The sequence below is a fragment of the Pieris napi genome, chromosome 1, assembly GCF_905475465.1.
Source record: "Pieris napi chromosome 1, ilPieNapi1.2, whole genome shotgun sequence".
Taxonomy (NCBI): domain Eukaryota; kingdom Metazoa; phylum Arthropoda; class Insecta; order Lepidoptera; family Pieridae; genus Pieris; species Pieris napi.
The window spans coordinates 12,971,380-12,990,668 of NC_062234.1; the positions used below are offsets into that span (position 1 = coordinate 12,971,380).

Consider the following 19,289-nt stretch of genomic DNA (forward strand, 5'->3'; position numbering starts at 1 on the left):
ATCTGTTGTTAACTAATCGGGCATTAAGTTTCTTAGCAGATTTGTGAAGATGAAGAAGAAAAAAGTTATTTTTTTTATTATTTTTATTTTAAAACAGAGGGCAAACGGGCAGGACGCTCTCCTGCTGTTAAGTGATACTTCCTCTATTGATACTATCAATGCCAGAGGGCTCGCGATTACGTTGCCGGCCTTTTAATCTACGATTAAGAACTATAATTTCAACACCTGTAGCAACAACGCTGTGGCGCACACATTTTTTTTTTATGTATCCATCGGTTTTGAGGACCAGCATTTGCATACCAGCCCGATGTTGGTTTTTCCGGAATGGAGGTTATGCGTCACATGCGTTAACCAATAAGTCGTTGTTTCTAAACCAATATTAAAAATAAGGCTTTACACTTGACTTTCCCCAAGGCTTTACCGTTCCATTTTCCTTATGCTGCCGTTTGTCATACAAAGAAATAAACTGTCAGATTTTATTTTATGTGGAATTCGTCTCGGAATACGAATAAAGGAAAAGTTAAAGAGAATTTTCTTTGTTTCCTTTGGTGTAGGTATTTTTCTTATAAAATTGATTTATTATTTAAAAACTTTGCGCAAAAAATTAATGGTGCTTCAATATTGCTTTTCTAGTTACGGGCCTCCCTAGTGTAGGGACTAGCGATATATGAATTCTGTCACAAACCCTTTTGTCATTAATAAAGTTTTTATTTTTATTATTAATATCATTCAGCAAAGATCAGCAAGACGTCAAGGCAGAATCCAAAATACAACCCGAATCGCCTCGACGTCCGTTGTTCCACAGAACAATAAGGCAATTTTCGCGTACCACCCATATGTGGAACCAGCTGCCCACTGAAGTATTTCCGAACTAATTCGACTTAGGGTCATTCAAGAACAGAGATTACCAATTCTTAAAAGGTCGGCAACGCACTTGCGAGCATTCTGGCAATGTGAGTGTCAGTCACTTAACATCAAGTGAGCCTGATATCAAAAAATATATATATTTTGTTCAGACGCCGAGTAAATTTAATCCACCTGAGTAATTCTAAAAATAACTATGTTTTTTAAGTTCAAACTCTGATTGCCATCAAACAATGAACTTTCAATAAGCTTTGAGAGCTCGTAAAGTATTGATAGGATTCGCCGAAACCTCTTAAGTTAGTTGTCATTAACAATTTTCAACTTACCTGATCTGCCAAGATCCTCAAGCTCTCGAAACTTTGCGGTCTAGTACAATTACAAGTATCACAAGCCGTGTATAAATTGTAGGATTATTTAGACTCTACTAGCATATAATGTAATATTTGTTACTATGTAAAAAATAAAAATTGATAGTCGTAACAACCGATGACGTTGTTATTATACTTAATACCTAGTAGTAGTAGTACCTAATCGTCGTAAATTGGCATTTCTTAGATAAAACAATTGGCATATGAAATATAAACAAAAAAACAATTGCAACCAACCATAAAACCTACCGTTAAAATTAAATGACCAAAAATAAATGACAAGTAAAAAGTCGCTCTTTCATTATTCAATAATTTTAATTTAATATTATGTTGATAGACAATTAGTCTATCATTAAATTGCCTCGTGTACAATATTATACCTGTATACAAAATAAATTACTGTCACGCGAATAACCAAACCTTGAAATAATACCTCTATAATAATATTCCAATATCATATTAATATTGTATTACCTACCATTATTAAATAAAAAGTAATGTAGGAGACAATTTTATTGAATTATTGAACACTATTTATTATGCTTTCGCTTTCGCTTTCTCTTAGTACAGGTTGCTTGTCTTAAGATTAGTCCGGGATTTATAATTACGTGTGTGGAATGAAGTGCCAAATACAAGAATTTTGATATCATATTAGAAACATTAATTTTAACTGGCATCATCCATTCCTTTAACACAATCTTTACGATAATTTTGTCTAGTAAACGATATTTCTAATAAGATTTTCGTATTGATAATTCAATTTCAATTTCAAAAATTATTTATTTCTTTACACAAAAATTTATAGTGGTATCCAGTATCCAGTGTACATTATTTCCTAGAGCGTAACAAAAGACGTTTTGTTTTTTTAAAAAAGTCAAAATCATTTAATCATATAGGTAACACAATGTACACTTATGAACGTCAAAAAAAAGAAATGTATATTAAATGCTTCTAACTTTACATTTAGTGCCAGTTCTCAAATCAAGGGCGTAGAAAATCTTATAAAACAGATAAAATTAAACTTTTAATGTTTCGAAAGGTTAACTAAATTTAACGATGAGGTAAACTACCTGGGAGCTATGAATTTAGATTAGATTTGCATTTTTGACATAAAATACGAATGAGAGAATGAGACGTATTGATAATAGTTGTGTAACTCCAACTCGTAGATTTTCCATACATTTGGTAAGTATGTTAGCAATGATTTAATAAACTTACTTAAAAAAAATTAGCTTCACTGTTATATACATTTTAAACCTATTTAACGGGCCATGATAACACAAATAAGTAACGTGTCTCACAATTATTTAGCTGAATAGCGGTTCATTTCAATAGGAAGTAAGATAGTAGATAGTAGGAGTACCTGTGCATGACATTTTTCAGCTTAATATTTTTTTATAAATTAATGTAATAACTACGAATACTAAATGACTGTTTGTTCGTGGTTACGTTTAGTATCCATTACGCCCATGAAACGATGACATAGCTTTTTTACTTATCGTTAGACAACATGTTATTACGTTTACTATTCGATTTTATATGGTATTTACAATATATAAAAATGTTTTATTCAATCGTAAAAATCTATTAAATATATGGGTGTTATGTTCGTGAATTCTCGTAATAGGTACTTCATAAATTTCTTCCTATTAAACACAGCGAGATTTTTGATGGACTTTTAGTCAATTTTACCTCTATTAAATTCTTTCTAATGGTGTTTTTTCTGTAACGAAAGAGGACAGAACATTGTTTTTATTACAAACGGTGAAAGAAAACTGGTACATAATTACGTAGACAAAAACATCAGCTCTTGTCAACTCAAGTGAACAAATATTACACAAACAGCATTCGAAATATGTATGTTTAATAGACCGAATTAACTGTATAACTTTCAGCATTAATTATAATAAAAGCTCAAAGTTTTCTTAATAAATAGTGGTGCTTAATAAAGCTTTATGAAACTGCAATTTCCTTATTGTAAAGTCTTTTTCAATATTCCTTAGAGACTCAATTAATAAAAGTTTTCTTCGATACTTTAGTGCCATTTTAGATTTAACCAGTGAAGTACCTACTTAAATTAATTTTTTTTTAATTAAATCGATTTAATATATCCCGAAGTTTTTGTATATAATTTCGATGTATAACTCTGTAATTATAGCGCTAGGTATTGTGTGAAAAACTTACCACTGAAGTCAAAATTAAGAGTACCAATGCAGTCTAGTATACAAATTTTAATATACTGTTAATAAAATTTCAGGTTCTTCACGGAGAGGGTTCTGAAGACTGGACCCTTCAAATCAAGTTTGTACAGAAACGAGACAATGGCACTTATGAATGTCAGGTATGGCTTGTAATATTTTCAAATTCTAGTATCAGGTAAAAGATTTTCACTAAAAAATCTGAATCTAGAGAGAGGTTATAGTTTTAAAGTTTAGTTGGGTACAGGCATAATATCTTACTGTATTGAAGTATGGGCGAACGAAAGTCACCTTGCCTTAAAGATTCCTATTTGCATAACGTTGCGGAGGCGTTATATTTGAAATATTATATTTCTGTTTTATTTTGATTTAATAAATAAAAATGTGTTTAGTCATTATAACAATGCATTTAAATGTGTAGGACTTGGGAACCCTTTTAAGTAAAATATATGTGTGTCAGACTTCCCAGGTCTTCCATAACAAATTTATAATGAATTCATAAAAAGATTTCCTTTAGTATACAATAGTATAATGTAATAAGAACTAGATCAAGGGTAGGAAATTAAACACTCCAATAACTACTTCATTCACTTCACTGATTTCACATAAACTTCCAAGTAAGACGAAGAATAGGTGTGCATGTGTGTGTTCAACTCGGACTCGGGCGGATGTTGAACGTAAATTCGTAAACAACAATTAATCAAATGAGCAACTGGCACATTCGCTTATTTTAGGATGCTTGAGAACATGTTTATATTTTATCACATTAAAAACTTCAAATTTAATTAAATAATTATTAAAATGTGATTAAGAATATTAAAAGACACACTTACACCTCTTCTCTTACATGTATCGTCTATAACATATATTTATTTTATTTTATTTATTGATTAAAAAATGTATTATCGCACGTTCACACACTATTACAAATTTATTTCCAACATGTAAATGCTCAAAACAGAAGAACAATAAAAACAATAACTAACCTTAAAATATAATAACTAAAACATATTATTAAAAGGAGTCCCTTTAGGCAAGGTTCCGAAGATACTGGCAGCGTTCACCCTTTGAATAGCTAGACTAATTCTTTGTCTGAGGTAGCTGCCAGCTCTTCGGTCTCCTGTAATCTCGACTAACCTATTGGCTATTTCCTTAAAAAAATATTTTATTTATTTTAAAAAAATGTAATGGTGGAACACAAATTGGTTCCAATTTCTCCGTCCACCGAAGGCTCGACATTCATTCACAATAGTAAGCAATATCTCAGTTTACTACTTAGCATTCGATTTTAATAAACGAGTCAATACATCATACTACGTCATCATAAACTTCTCAATAACAAGAATTATCGTATCAGCCCACGTCTAACTTACTGCATCATAAATTACTGTAACTAATACTCAATATCCAAGGCGAGTAATGCCTTAAATCAAATTATAGGTTATCACCGATACTAATCTTGATACCGTCCGACGTTGTTTCTTGCTTAATTAATTGCATCTATAGTGCAGGGGTTATTATGCGTGCGACTCTCCAACTGGTGTCGTGTTCTGTGAGCATTTAACACTTTCTCGTGTCCGTACATCGAGAACATAATATCTCAAACACAAAAACCGACGTTGTAGGGTCAAAGAATTATAAAAAAGACTGTTGCAATCTGAGATCAAAATCTGAATTCGACGTCATCGGATTATTATTGAAGTGAAACTTCTTTATCGAGGTATGGGAGAAATTTTGTAGCAAATCGTCACGTTTTTCGGTTACGCGCCATGTTGCTTTTTGAAGTCAAACGTCAAATTTCTTTATCGGCGTAGGAAAAAAAATTACCGTCACATTTTTCGGTTACGCGCCAACTTTTTCTTGTCCCTACCACGGTTGATCTTAAAAGATTCGAAGCCATTAATAACAAAAATATATAATAACGATAACAATGATAGTAATAATTCTATTACAATTAATAAAATTCTGTAATAATCGTAGTAGTAATAAAGTAAAATTAAATAATTGTATTTGTATTAATGTCTATGATAATAAAAGCCTTTTGTTAAACTTTATCTAATTTAACATTATTTAACAAATTTCTGTAAAGTTGCATATAGTAGATCATTTTTCGAAAAATAAGGTCATAAAGAAGTTTCACTTCTTACGTAAATTTAAAATTTAATTGTATAATTTAGACAGATTATTACTCGATTGTGTGATATTAGATTTGACCCGAATATTAAACTATACGTGTTCCGCGTCCAGTCGAAGGCACCTGTACGAATTATTTTTCTGTTCGTAAGTTATATGTTTGTAGAGAAGAAATTCATGGAAGATCCTTGATTAGATTCTAGACTCTAATGGCTTGAGCGCGTTCTCAAGACTGAGGTCATGCGTTTGAATTACGGCAACGGACATTCCTTCTATATGCGCACCTCGCACAAAAAAATCATAGTGACGAAACCTGACGTGTGTCAGGCAAGCTGATCAACTACTAGTCTCTAGTAACTATTATATCGAATAAATAGAAATCTAAGGCCACATGTAAATTGTATAATCCGTCGGAATAATATGTCGTATAAACAACACTTAACAGATACACTTTTAAAAGGAATTTTATATTACATAGTATTTTCATAACAAAGGGTTGGAGCGAGAATTCCGATATTTCTCTCACTAAATATATTATGGACGTATTAGGATGTTTACAAAAGGTAAGCCTTTTCGTTATTTCGAAGGAAAATCTCTTTGCCAAAGATTGTTTGAAGTGAAAATCGTTTTTAACACCTAAGCGAAAAGAGGTATTATACTTTTGACATTTTTATTTATGTATTATTTATATGATATTATTTAAATAGCAGTGTTGGCCTAGTGGCTTCAGAATGCGACTCTCATCCCTGAGGTCGTAGGTTCGATCCCCGGCTGTACACCAATGGACTTTCTTTGATGTGCGCATTTAACATTCGCTCGAACGGTGAAGGAGAACATCGTGAGGAAACCGACATGTCTTAGATCCAAAAAGTCGACGGCGTATGTCAGGCACTAGAGGCTGGTCACCTACTTGCCTATTAGATCGAAAAATGATCATGAAACAGATTCAGAAATCTGAGGCCCAGACCTAAAGAGGTTATAGCGCAGATTTTTTTATTATTATTTATATACAATATAAATACGCCTATCCGTTATAATCCTATCCTATCTCGTCCAGTCAAACGAAGAATGAAGATGAATAAAAAAAGAAATTGTGAAGAAGGTAACCAATTTCCGGTCACAAAATTACATTAAAATATAGTCAAATATAAAAATTTATAACAAAGCCAAGAGAAAATATAATTAGTTATAATAAAAATATCTTTTTTTTAAGGTTTTAGCAGATTATGTTTTGAGCTTGATTCTTAATTCGCTTTGGGGCAGACACTTTTATGATCACCTATTCCGAAACAAATTACTATTTCTAAAATACCTACAATTTTGGTGTAGAAAACTTTTTGGTGCACTGGTAACAGTTTCGTCTGTTTGTCGCGAATTTTCTGTTTGCGCAGCATGCAATTTCTATGATTGCGTCAACAGAACGTGAAAGTTGCGAGATTGACCTGAAACAGTTGAAAAGCGTTGCAATATGTTTAATAAAAAAATTGCTAAACGAAAATATGGGAGTCTGTTATAAAATACCTATTCAGTGGATTATTAATGTTTTGTACCTACCTCCTAGATTTTGTTGTTCGTCAAGTGTTCTTTCCAGAAAAGGTCTTCCAATTCTTAAAAGACCGGCGACGCACTCGTGAGCCCTCATTGAGAGCGTTATCACTTAACATCAGATGAGCCTCCTGCCCGTTTGTCCCTTGTTCTATAAAAACGTTTAGAGTCAGAATAACTTTATTTAAAAAACATGTAATAACAGTGACGTTTACGGGTAAATTTTCCTTTTTCTCCGAGGTTTCATCTATTTTCGATAATTGACTCTCCGGGATTCGTTCACAATTTAAGCCGATTTGACCATGTCGAGTGCTTTTTCTTATTAGAAAGAGAGGCTTCGCTTTGGTACGTAGTCTAGCTTAGCTTAGACAAGGAAAAACAGCATTATCAATATTGTATCCATATATATTTTTTTACGGCCAACATGAAGAGCGATTGTATAGATTTAATGACGTATCAATCAACTTGTCGTGGCGTTACGGTAAAGGGTTCAGACGTTGTTCGTAATCTAGGTTACAATTGACATACTACCCGCTTGAAGGGTGCGAACATAAAAGAGTTATTGCTTTTATATAAATAAATCAGTACTACAACCTCTTTTGGTCTGGGCCTCAGATTTCTGTATCTGTTTCGTGATCATTTGTCAATCAAATCTGGAGATCTGCCTCCTGTGTCTGACACACGCCGTCAACATGTCGGGTGCAAGGCAAGCCGGTTTCCTCACGATGTTTTCCTTCACCGTTCGAGCAAATGATAAATGCGCACATAGAAGGAAAGTCCATTGGTGCACCAACACTGCTTTTATATACCAGTATAATTACTAAATTTATTTAGTTATTTTCTTAAAATAATACATAACCCATTAACTTTTAATTGAAATTTTTCATTTCTCGAACCATTTTCATTTCTAATATCAATGTTTTTAGATAAAACTATTTTTAATATATATATATACTACAACAGTAGATATTAAAAATAATCATTATTTTATGTCTCCAGTATGTAATACGTGTGTAGTAAAACAAACAGATGTCTTCCATGAAATTGTAAGAAAGATTAAATGTGTATCTAAAAAAGCGTAGAACAATGGGTTATAAATTGGGTTACCATTGGTGCTTTATGAACTTCTCTAAGTACAGAATTATAGGCGTATAATTGCGTAATTAAATAAAATAAATACTTAGTTCTTTTGCTGTCTAGATGATATTAAGATTTTTTTTCATAATAGTTTATACACGCAGTCATACTAGTATTCATAAAACATACTGTAGCTGCCTTATATGAAGAAAATATATTTCAGCTTAAAAATTGACATTTTAAACTTACAGTATACAAGTTAAACCTTTTGCGTTTAAAGAACTAGCCATGTTGAAAAGTGTTCTCGGGTATAATAAAATATTCATAAGTCTAAATTATTCAACATGACGTGTCAACTTGATACATTTTAATGTTCAACACTTGACTAACGATTAATATATGCGGAGCGCTTTGTTATGGTTGAAATAGATGGTATATTTTTTAACCGACGCCATGATGATATGGTTTCCATCTCTGGCTTCGTAGCATCATATTTTGTTTGCTATTTATAGTCAAAGTCAAAAATCATTTATTCATATAGGTAACACAATGTACACTTATGAACGTCAAAAAAGAAATGTACATTAAATGCTTCTAATTTTACATTTACTGCCAGTTCTCAAATCAAGGGCGTAGAACGGAAGAGAAGAACTGGCAATTAACCACCAATCTTTTTATGTTATTTTTTTTAATCCAAAAAACCAATCGTAAATTTTCTAATCATACTTGGTAAAACCGTTGTTTAAACGTAATAATACAGAGAATGATAGACGGTGGTACGGTGTCTGCTTCTAGCTTTACTTTAAACAAAAATTATAGAAAATTGAAATTTCGTAAAAAAAATGTTTTATACTTTTTTTGAATCAATTATTTAAGCAAATCCTTTCTGTCATACGTTTAATTTTTTGCCATATATTTGTAGATTGCGTTATAAGTGGCATGGGTTCGAATTCTGTGTTAAAATTTATTTTTTATATTTACTAATGTACTTTTAACCATTTACCGATTCATACATTTGTTCGTTAGCTGTATTTCGAGGGTAGGATGTGGTTTTAGTGCTTACAATACAGAGATGTTGATGAGTAGAGGTAAAATCCGGTCTGAATTTTGAAAAAAACACGGGATTGGATCTAATCAATTTTGGAATTGGATCAAACGTTAGACCGTTTGAAAAAAGTACTGGTGGCAATTTGGTCAAGTGGAAGTTTTAGTCCAAGAAGCCTAAAAACATGGTGATTCCGTCATCATTTACGTTAATATAAATAAATAGTCAGATATTCTTATTCATATATACCGAGAGATTTATTCGTTTATTATCTTTATACTTATAAATGTAAACACACCACAAATTCGCTTTGCATTCCAAAAGCGGGCAAATAAAATTATATTTGTAAAACGCAGCTTCGAATTACATTGATTTCATCGGGCAAATTTTATTCCAAGAGTTTGTTAAAGATCGCAATATTTACTTACTTATGCGCTGTTTCAGAAATATTCGTGTTTACGATAATATTTGAATAGAATTTTCATTATTATGAATATTTTCGTCGGTTAGCGTTGATATTGTAGTGATAAAAACAAAAAAGGTTTCTTGTATTACAAGCATATTTTGCGCTTTGAAAGGCAATTTCGTTTTACGTTTAGCCGTATTGGGTTAGGATTACGTATTCTTATTTTATCAGATATCAAATGTTTTGTTTGCAACGTGGGAATACCTTTCACATATTCTATTTCGATATTGAGCTTTAGTCACATATTTTATTAAGATTTATTTTTTGAAGTAGTATTTCTTCTCAAAGAAACTGCTCTTAGCAGTAACTACCTTTTAACGTCTATTTATTATTACCCCTCATTTTTTAAATTTAGAACGGAGGTTTATGAAATTATAATAAGACTCTTAAAATAACAAGTGCCTTTTATTTGAAAGATCATGTGTTTTGACTGCGCTGAAATGTATATGCAGTAATACTTGCAAATACGGTGATAAATCATCATGAAAATAAATACGTAAAAATATCAGCGACATGTGTCAGGCAGAGAAGGCTAATCCTTTAAAAGTATATATGAACGAAAAGATATAAGTCTGAGGTCAAGGCTTTTTTGCCGTTGATTTTTAATGATTAATATCTGTTTCCAAACGGCATTTTTTGTTAATTTTATATGAATCGATCAATACTTAACGGCGCGACATAATTGTGTCTGTAATTAGCCTGGCAACGTCGTTCATATAAATCGCTAGTAATATCAATAATTGCTAGAAAAAAACCATAGATCGAGATTGTGGTACTAGAATCTTTGCTTCTTACTTTATATAATCCCGATTCTAAATGCATCAGTGCTACAGATACTGAGAGACATCGTAATGGCATACAAAAAAACGTCATATTGCAATCTCTATCCAGATTACCACCGCTGAAAGCAAGAGCGTAATGCGGAAGATACCAGAAAACTAGCGGTCGCACTTTTTCATTAAATAATTGTGCAGTTACGGAATAAATGTCCGATTAGTTATCGACTGATTTAAACTTACAGACATATTTATTTCCCATAAAGTAAAGTTATTGAAAACCTTACTTAACCAATGTAACGTTAAATAAATGACTCTAAGTCTGTAGAAGTAAAAACGACTTTAAGTTAAAAACCAACCTCGTTTAAAATGCTTTACATTTTCTTTAGTTTTAACAATGATAAAAAATACAAGATAAATAGATTTTGCGCCAACGTCGCATCCCTATTAAACCCATTTGGCGAGTGTAGTGTTTTATTTATTTTAGCACTTCCATTAGCGTGATCTGAATCCGAGAACACTTGGAGTTGACTTGTTTACTCACTTTTAAAGTAAATTGCACCGCATTAATGCAACTTCAAAGAGTCTTCTCATTTAGTTTGAGGTTGCAAGTTACACGCCTCGCTTTCTTAATGTTTTCATTGTACACTTATTTATGACGGCTTAAATTTTGTATAAAGTTTGAGTGTTATTTACGTAGAATTTTATGCTTTGAAGATACGCGTAAACATTGAATTAATGTTGATTTTGTTGTCATAAGAGCAGTGTTGGCCTAGTGGCTTTAGCGTGCGACTCTCATCCCTGAGGTAGTAGGTTCAATCCCCGGCTGTGCACCAATGGACTTTCTTTCTATTTGCACATTTAACATTCGCTCGAAGGAAAACATCGTGAGGAAACCGACATGTCTTAGACCCAAAAAGTAGACAGCGTGTGTCAGGCACTGGAGGCTGATGATCTACTTGCCTATTAGATTTTAAAATGATCATGAAACAGATTAAGAAATCTGAGGCCTAGCCAGACCTAAAGAGGTTGTAGGGCCACTGATTTTTTTTATTGTCGTAACGTACGATTTAATTTACGATTAATTCTACAAATTTATAGATTAAAAAATTATTTTTTAAATTTTCTGTTTTCCCTCTGTATTATTTTACCCAAGTGACTTTTTGTTTAACGGTAACAGACCGTTGAAAACCCACTCTATAGACAATAAGTCACAATAAAAAACACTCTGCGTGTATGTTTTCATTACGGTTTCTATGGGTCTAATTAAAAAGCTACAATGGGCACTAAAACCCAGACAGTCGAATTAAGTTTTCCTGAATTTTCCATTTTCCAAATACAACGTGAAACGAAACAAAAGGCGGTTCAACGAGGCCCTCTGAATTTTTTAGCGCTCAGAGATGGCTCAGCTATTTACATAAAATTATTCCTATCGGGTTCCACAATTCTCACTTGAAACAAAAGAATATTTGCGGTATCTTGTAGGGTTTACATATGTTATACAATGGAAATGTTTTGAGCGATAAAAAGAACCACAGAACTTTATTTCGGCATTAATCGGTTTCATTTTATAGACAGAGAATTATGATTCCATCCTAAATGCTTTGACGGGTGTATTGCATTTTCTGCGCATTAGTATGCATAGTTATGACATTGGAATCAGCGGCCAATCAAGATGTATCAACACAATATGACAAAAGAGCCTTCAATAAAGTTTCCGTAAAGATTCGTGCATGGGCGTGGCATTATTCCTGAGTTATAACAGACTATATTTATATCAAATAATAAATCCAAAATTTAACAACGAAGTATATTGAATTTAAACGAAAGAGCTTAATACATAGAGCAAGGGTAATATCTGACGCGCTTTTTTCTTAAAATAAGTTAAGTTAAAGTTTGGCAACCCTATCAAGGGTCACAGAAAGGGCGACTCTTCAACAAATAACGTGTCATGAATCATCTCTAAGGGTCAGCACAAAGGATCGCTTAGCGGTAGCCGTCTTTGCAAAACATTCTTAATGGAACTATGCTGGAGAAACTTTTGACGTCCAAGTTGTCGTAAATCATCAGTAACAAGATTATTGTGTGGTCGGCACTAAATATATCGTCAAGATATATATGGTGGATGTCTCATGTATAAAATATGAGTTTAGCAACTAATATGTATAAATACGATGTTTTTGGACTACCTGTATTGCTTGGTTTATTTATTATTATTCTATGAGGCGATCGATCAGGGGTGGCTGCTTTTGCACGTATTTATTTATTTACAAGGGTTTTAAAGATTGATGATCTATTATATTTACAATTTAAGAGCTTTACTATTTCCTAACTACTTATTAAATAATATAATTCTCATTATTGTTGGACAAATACCAAATTCTCCGTTTCGGTTTTAGTCGAGTTTGGTATTCCTCTAACTAATTACAACTTATATATTCATTTATAAAAACACGCTGCAGTTTCCCAAAGGGCAAGGCAGGAACCATGGATCTCTCTCTCGCTTCATCCACTTTCATGACATTCACCATGCATGGGGATTTTAACTTGAATTCTGTAGTACCTGGATTTGGTCCTGGCCATTCCCGATTTCACCATCCACGGTTGCCTATCCTACTTGTAAGTAAGTCATCGGTTCGACATGGCCAAACCGTCTAAGCATTCCCTTTCGTATTCTTGTCATTACATCCTGATTTAACCCACACTGTTCTTTATTATATCACACCACACTCATAAATTGTAATTTCTCATTCTCGTTTCCGATAATGTCCAATAACATAAGTGTCACTTACATATACGAATTCTTCAATAAGTCAAGTTAGTTTATGTTAATCCAGCGTCGCAACCCCACTATCTCTAATGTTATATTAGTAATAAGCTCATGCTTTAAGCAATTAAAGCGAGCTGTTACCCAGCTTCGAACAAAGTGTTTCATTTAATTTACATCCATACATACCAATACAACAACCGCCATCAAACTTAATTCGTGTTAGAGAATTATTATTATCGTGCGTAATCGATGTATAATAACTATTCTCGGTGAACAAACAAATACGTCAATGACAAGGGAACGCAATTAACCAAATAGTAATACAAAGAAAACAAAGCAATGCCATATAATCAATGATATATGGGAATATTGTTTTTAGTATAATTAATTGTCTAACTAAAATAAAGACACGAACTTATCAAAACAATGGTATTGGGGAACATGATAAAACGATTGTTATGTCCAATATGTTGTTTCGTATTCATTCGTTATGTAGATTTGTAACACATGGAAATTGCATTAGCTATTCTATTGTTATATTTAAGTAGTTATAGGAAGATTGAAGAATTTAAACACATGTTTTCTTTTTTGATTTCTTACTTTTGACGTGACAACGTTTTATAATTCGATGGAGCCGGCTGCACGCACGAAAAAACATGACTCATGCGGCGTGACCTCGCTCTGAGGCGTTCCATTTAAAATTGGCATGATTGTATTTATGCGTTCAAATAAATGTAACTTGATCAATTCAACTTGATCGATTTCCATTTACCTCTTCTATATCCATACAAAATATCTATCAAACAAATAAAATTAAAATTTTCTTATGAAAAATGCAACCGATCCATCAGTATTTTCTTATGACGTTGTCACGTTCAACTATCGTCAGTAAACCGACTTTATAGACAACCGGTTTTTTATCTATACCCCTTGGCGTTGCGTAAAGATGTGGGGTCACCCTGCATCTTCGACCGCATTTACCATGGAGAGGAGTGGTTCGGATTAATAACTGCATTTTTTATTTAGTTTCCTTCCTTTAATATGATATGTGATCACAATATAGAAAAAAGAAAACGCACTGACATTTTCTCGCTGGGGATCTTAGACCCTCCAGCTTATGTAAAGCCATTTGAGTACGAATCTTCAAACACTCTTTATAATTCACAATTATAAAAATATTTGTAATACATTAAGAATTTTCGAGGTTCAGTCGCTTGAACGCTTGAATTATTGCAAATTTCGTTATTAAAAAATCTTATTCCTAAGTGTAGATTGCCTCACCTATTTTCTTATACGTATAAAATAGCCAGTTATAAAGTTTTCAACTAAATCATAAAGTAAAAGAGCAAAACGTTTACCCAGTCGACGCCACAGCATATATAGAGTCGCTTACATTCAGGTCACGTAGCAAAGTGATTGTTTGCGTATTACACTGCTCTGTGGAATGTTTGGACAAGGAATTGTGTAGGAATTAAGAAGTCGTTATTTCTGATTAAACCTCTTCTATTCCTCTTATCTTGCGTGTTTAGATTTAATTAGGCAAGCGGTTTAATTTAATTAAATGTTTAACGAGCTTGGCGGAATCACGCAGTTTATTTGTAGATAGTTTGTTACAATTTCCTTGAAGTTGCACAAAAGTAGAAGTAGTAGTTTTTAATTACTAAGGAAAGTTTAAAAAGCATTGTTCTTACGTCACAATGATATCACAAGTGAGAGAGTGGAAAGTGTAATTTAAAGGGGCTAAATACCACCCAACACCTTCCTCTTATCCTATCTTTTGGTGTAATACATATATATTATATCTTATATACTCGTATATATACCCTTTCGCGATATATGGAATATAAAACGCATTAAACCAATCGTATCTCTCGTTCTTGATTTAAACCCGTTGAGGCATACACACTCTTCTTATCGTATTTAAAGGCCGGCAACGCACACACCACAATGGGTGTCCATAACTTTGTTTATCATGCTCTTCATGAGATTTAAGTTTTCAATTACTTTTGGTTATTATTGTTACCTTCACCCATGAAGAGATTCCGTTCAATGGTAGTGACGGAAGTCAGGACATCGAGTAACAAGAAAAAAAATGTATATAACAAATCTAAACTTTACCGGGCTTTATTATTGTTAACATATTAGGTTGGGGAAAAAGTCTTTTCGCATTATACTATGTATGAACTTGTAATAAAATCTCTTTGGCTATACTACGTATATGTATTTGCCTGTTTTTGTTATCATTAAAAGTTGAGATGTTAAAGAAGATAATTCCAAATTCATATTAGGATAATGAGTGATTTTTATTTTTTTATTCGTACCGTCGAGATAAGTAAATCTAATGAAGAAATTCGATAGATTTTAAAATTTTACTACAAAAAAGGTAAAAATGCAACGCAAGCCGCGAAAAAAATTTGCGATGTTTATGGACCTAGTGCAGTATCTCTGAGAGTAGCACTAATTGGTTTAAGCTTTTTCAAAAAAAAAAATATTTTTTTTTTGACCGTCGAGGAGTTGAGAGAAAGCGACTATTATATGACTATGTCTGAGACAGACTTAAGTTAAACGAATATCTTTATCCAGAAAACCCAGTCTGGCTGCCAAAAATATTTATCATCTAATTATGAAGCCACACCCAAACTCAAGTTAATAATTCCAGGTGTCAACCCGTACCGGCATCGTGTCGCATTACGTCCGACTGCAGATAGTGGTCCCCGAGGCTTTCATCCTGGGATCGGGTGAACATCACGTCGACCTCGGCAGCGTTATACACCTCATATGCATTGTTGAAAAGGTGATTATTGAGATTGTTTATAGAAAGCCACGTTGTGTTAAGTTAAAATTTATATTTACGTAAAACGGTTGTATCATCAAACACATAAGGGCGAGGCCCCACTACTACGTTGCCTCGCGTCGTCACATCGGATCGACGCATTGTATGCCACATCTGCGTTGCGTCGACGCATGACGTCGCAACGCAAGAAGGTATACACGCCGTCGCATCTGCTTCTCAGCCTTCGCAATGGACAGACACAAACTTGTTCTTTTGTTGCTTTTATTACGCCACTGCCGAATTAAACTTAGAAACCATAGAAGTTTCTGGATATCTCTTCTGATAGCATTTAGATATAGTGATCACCTTCCCCCCTGCTTCGTCTCTCGTCCGTCGATCCGTTGAAACGTCGCGCGCGACGACGCAACGCTGTAATGGGGCATGTATAAGAAATTATATGGGAAACGTCGTAGCGGCGATGCAACGCACTAGTGGGGCCTCGCCCTAACTCGTAAAAACGCAACTTGTAACTTACGCACACACGACTTTTTTTACGGTAAAAAGTTGTGAGATCTATGTAATCCAAGTCGGTTAATTTTAGTCCCTACTTAAAATGTCTTAAATTATTACGTAATTAGCTAACCACCTAACGATATCTAATACTGACCATATCAATATTACAAATCATTTATGTTTTTAATATATCGACTTGGCAATCGCACTAAACAATCTAATTAATTATACCATGTATTACTTGAGAGATACATTGTATTGCCATGTTTCAATTCAGGCTTCTAATTTTATCCATAACGAAGTTAAAGGAGGGTCGAAAATGGCCTGAACTGCTTCGAGATAAGGGTGGTATGGTCGAGCCAATTTTTTTGGTCAACTTGGCGGGCGCACTGCCGCCAGATAACACGTTGTAGACAGATTTTTTTACTAGAATTATAAATTAAATAACTTGTATAATACTCATATCTCGTTAAAGTTAGTTATTGCGAACAAACTTCCACAAGAAATGCATGTATGCCCATATTTTATAAATTGATTGATGATACTTGAACAGTTATCTTAATTGGAATATACATAATATAATCAAAAAGGAGTTGTGAGTATCGATATGAGTTATAGTTTATAAGAATTTCGTGGACATATAAAGTTTAGCAATAAAAGTCCAACAATATTATATAATACCCTAATTTTTATGTCGGCAAATACACATTAACTTGTATTACGCCACTTAAAAATGTATAGTCTAAAGTTTCAATTGAATTAAGGGTCTGTTTCACAATGTACGGATAAGTTCCACATAAGTTCCAAATTAGCTATTTATTACTTATTGGTAGGATAAACACTATTGTTGCGTTTCACGACTGTCAGATAGCGCTATTCGTCACATAAAGTCCATCGAAAGCTATGAGTCCGATGAATGTCAAATAGCACAATTTATCTTCCAAATAATTTATGTGTTGCATAGCTATTTGGTACTTTATCCATACATTGTGAAACAGACCCTTAGTATGTCAATTAATGTAATCAACAAATCTATAATAATTAAATATTCTTATTATATTATCACTGCAGAGTCCGACTCCACCGCAATACGTATTCTGGTACCACAATGACCGCATGATTAACTATGACGCGACGCGAGGAGGAATCACGGTGGAGACAGAGCCGGGAGCAAGAACTCAATCGAGACTTACAGTACGAGGAGCCACCTTGAAGGATTCAGGAAATTACACTTGCAGTGCCAGTAATACCGAGCCGGCGTCTATACACGTTTTTGTATCGGAAGGCAGTGAGTATTCTTTAATTACAAGTTGCTCTTATGTGTATAGACATTATATATTACAGTATAATTGATAGACCAGTGCAGATAGCCTTTAAAATAAATAAAAAGCGAAAAAAATTACAGTAGGATGAAACCCATTAGAAAAGCAGGGGAATATGATCAAAATGAAAGGAAAAATAAATTACGGTCGATCTGAGGTCGGGAAGGGGCGGGGGGGCTAGTTTTAAGGGTAAAAAACGGTTTATCTCGATTTCCGGCAAAACTAAAAGTCCTATCGAAGAAAGTTAAATGGCAAAGTTGTAGGCTATAAAAAGATCTACAACTTTTATATTTGCAGATTTTTCACATAACCTCAAAATTTAGGTGAAAAATTCAAAAAACCAACTTTTTGGTTTTTTATTTCTATCTTTTACAAACATTTATTTTTTTAAACGAAATTTGGTGAAAACTTACCTTATTATGTCCCAAATATACTGTAATTTATTTGATTAAAAATATTAATTTTTTCACCTTATTTTGAATTAATATCCAAAAAACACCCTAATTTTCAATCGAAAATTCTGACGTCAAAATTTCAGCTTTTTTCAAAAAGTTGATGTGCTTACAGTGCGTTGAAATCTCTACTTTCCTATGGTAAAAAAATATATATATATTACCATAGTAAATCTTCTCGGAAAATGCAAAAAATCGTATGCAGTAACGCCCAGACCCGTCATCCCCTTCCCTACTTCTCTATGAATCTTCTTTAAATTATAATTAGATGCCTATTTATTACTATTTTAAGATAACTTATATATACCTGAGTGACCTAAAAAAAATTTTTAGCCTTTAGATGGGCTAAAATTTTCGTATTTCATAGAGAAGTAGGGAAGGGGATGACGGGTCTGGGCGTTACTGCATACGATTTTTTGCATTTTCCGAGAAGATTTACTATGGTAATATATATATATTTTTTTACCATAGGAAAGTAGAGATTTCAACGCACTGAAAGCACATCAACTTTTTGAAAAAAGCTGAAATTTTGACGTCAGAATTTTCGATTGAAAATTAGGGTGTTTTTTGGATATTAATTCAAAATAAGGTGAAAAAATTAATATTTTTAATCAAATAAATTACAGTATATTTGGGACATAATAAGGTAAGTTTTCACCAAATTTCGTTTAAAAAAATAAATGTTTGTAAAAGATAGAAATAAAAAACCAAAAAGTTGGTTTTTTGAATTTTTCACCTAAATTTTGAGGTTATGTGAAAAATCTGCAAATATAAAAGTTGTAGATCTTTTTATTGCCTACAACTTTGCCATTTAACTTTCTTCGATAGGACTTTTAGTTTTGCCGGAAATCGAGATAAACCGTTTTTTACCCTTAAAACTCCCCCCCTATCCCTTCCCGACCTCAGATCGACCGTAATTTATTTTTCCTTTCATTTTGATCATATTCCCCTGCTTTGCTAATGGGTTTCATCCTACTGTAATTTTTT

At 33.0% G+C, this 19,289-nt stretch overlaps 1 protein-coding gene across 1 annotated transcript in view; it reads left to right on the plus strand.

Annotated features, from left to right (window-relative positions):
* The window catches only part of LOC125063196 (hemicentin-2-like), a 241,160-nt gene that overhangs the window by 220,932 nt on the left and 939 nt on the right, over positions 1 to 19,289 (plus strand). The window contains exons 6-8 of the mRNA XM_047669500.1: positions 3,490 to 3,573; positions 15,902 to 16,036; positions 17,600 to 17,816. Of these exons, the coding sequence (XP_047525456.1) occupies positions 3,490 to 3,573; positions 15,902 to 16,036; positions 17,600 to 17,816 (436 nt within the window). The remainder of the gene's footprint in view (positions 1 to 3,489; positions 3,574 to 15,901; positions 16,037 to 17,599; positions 17,817 to 19,289) is intronic.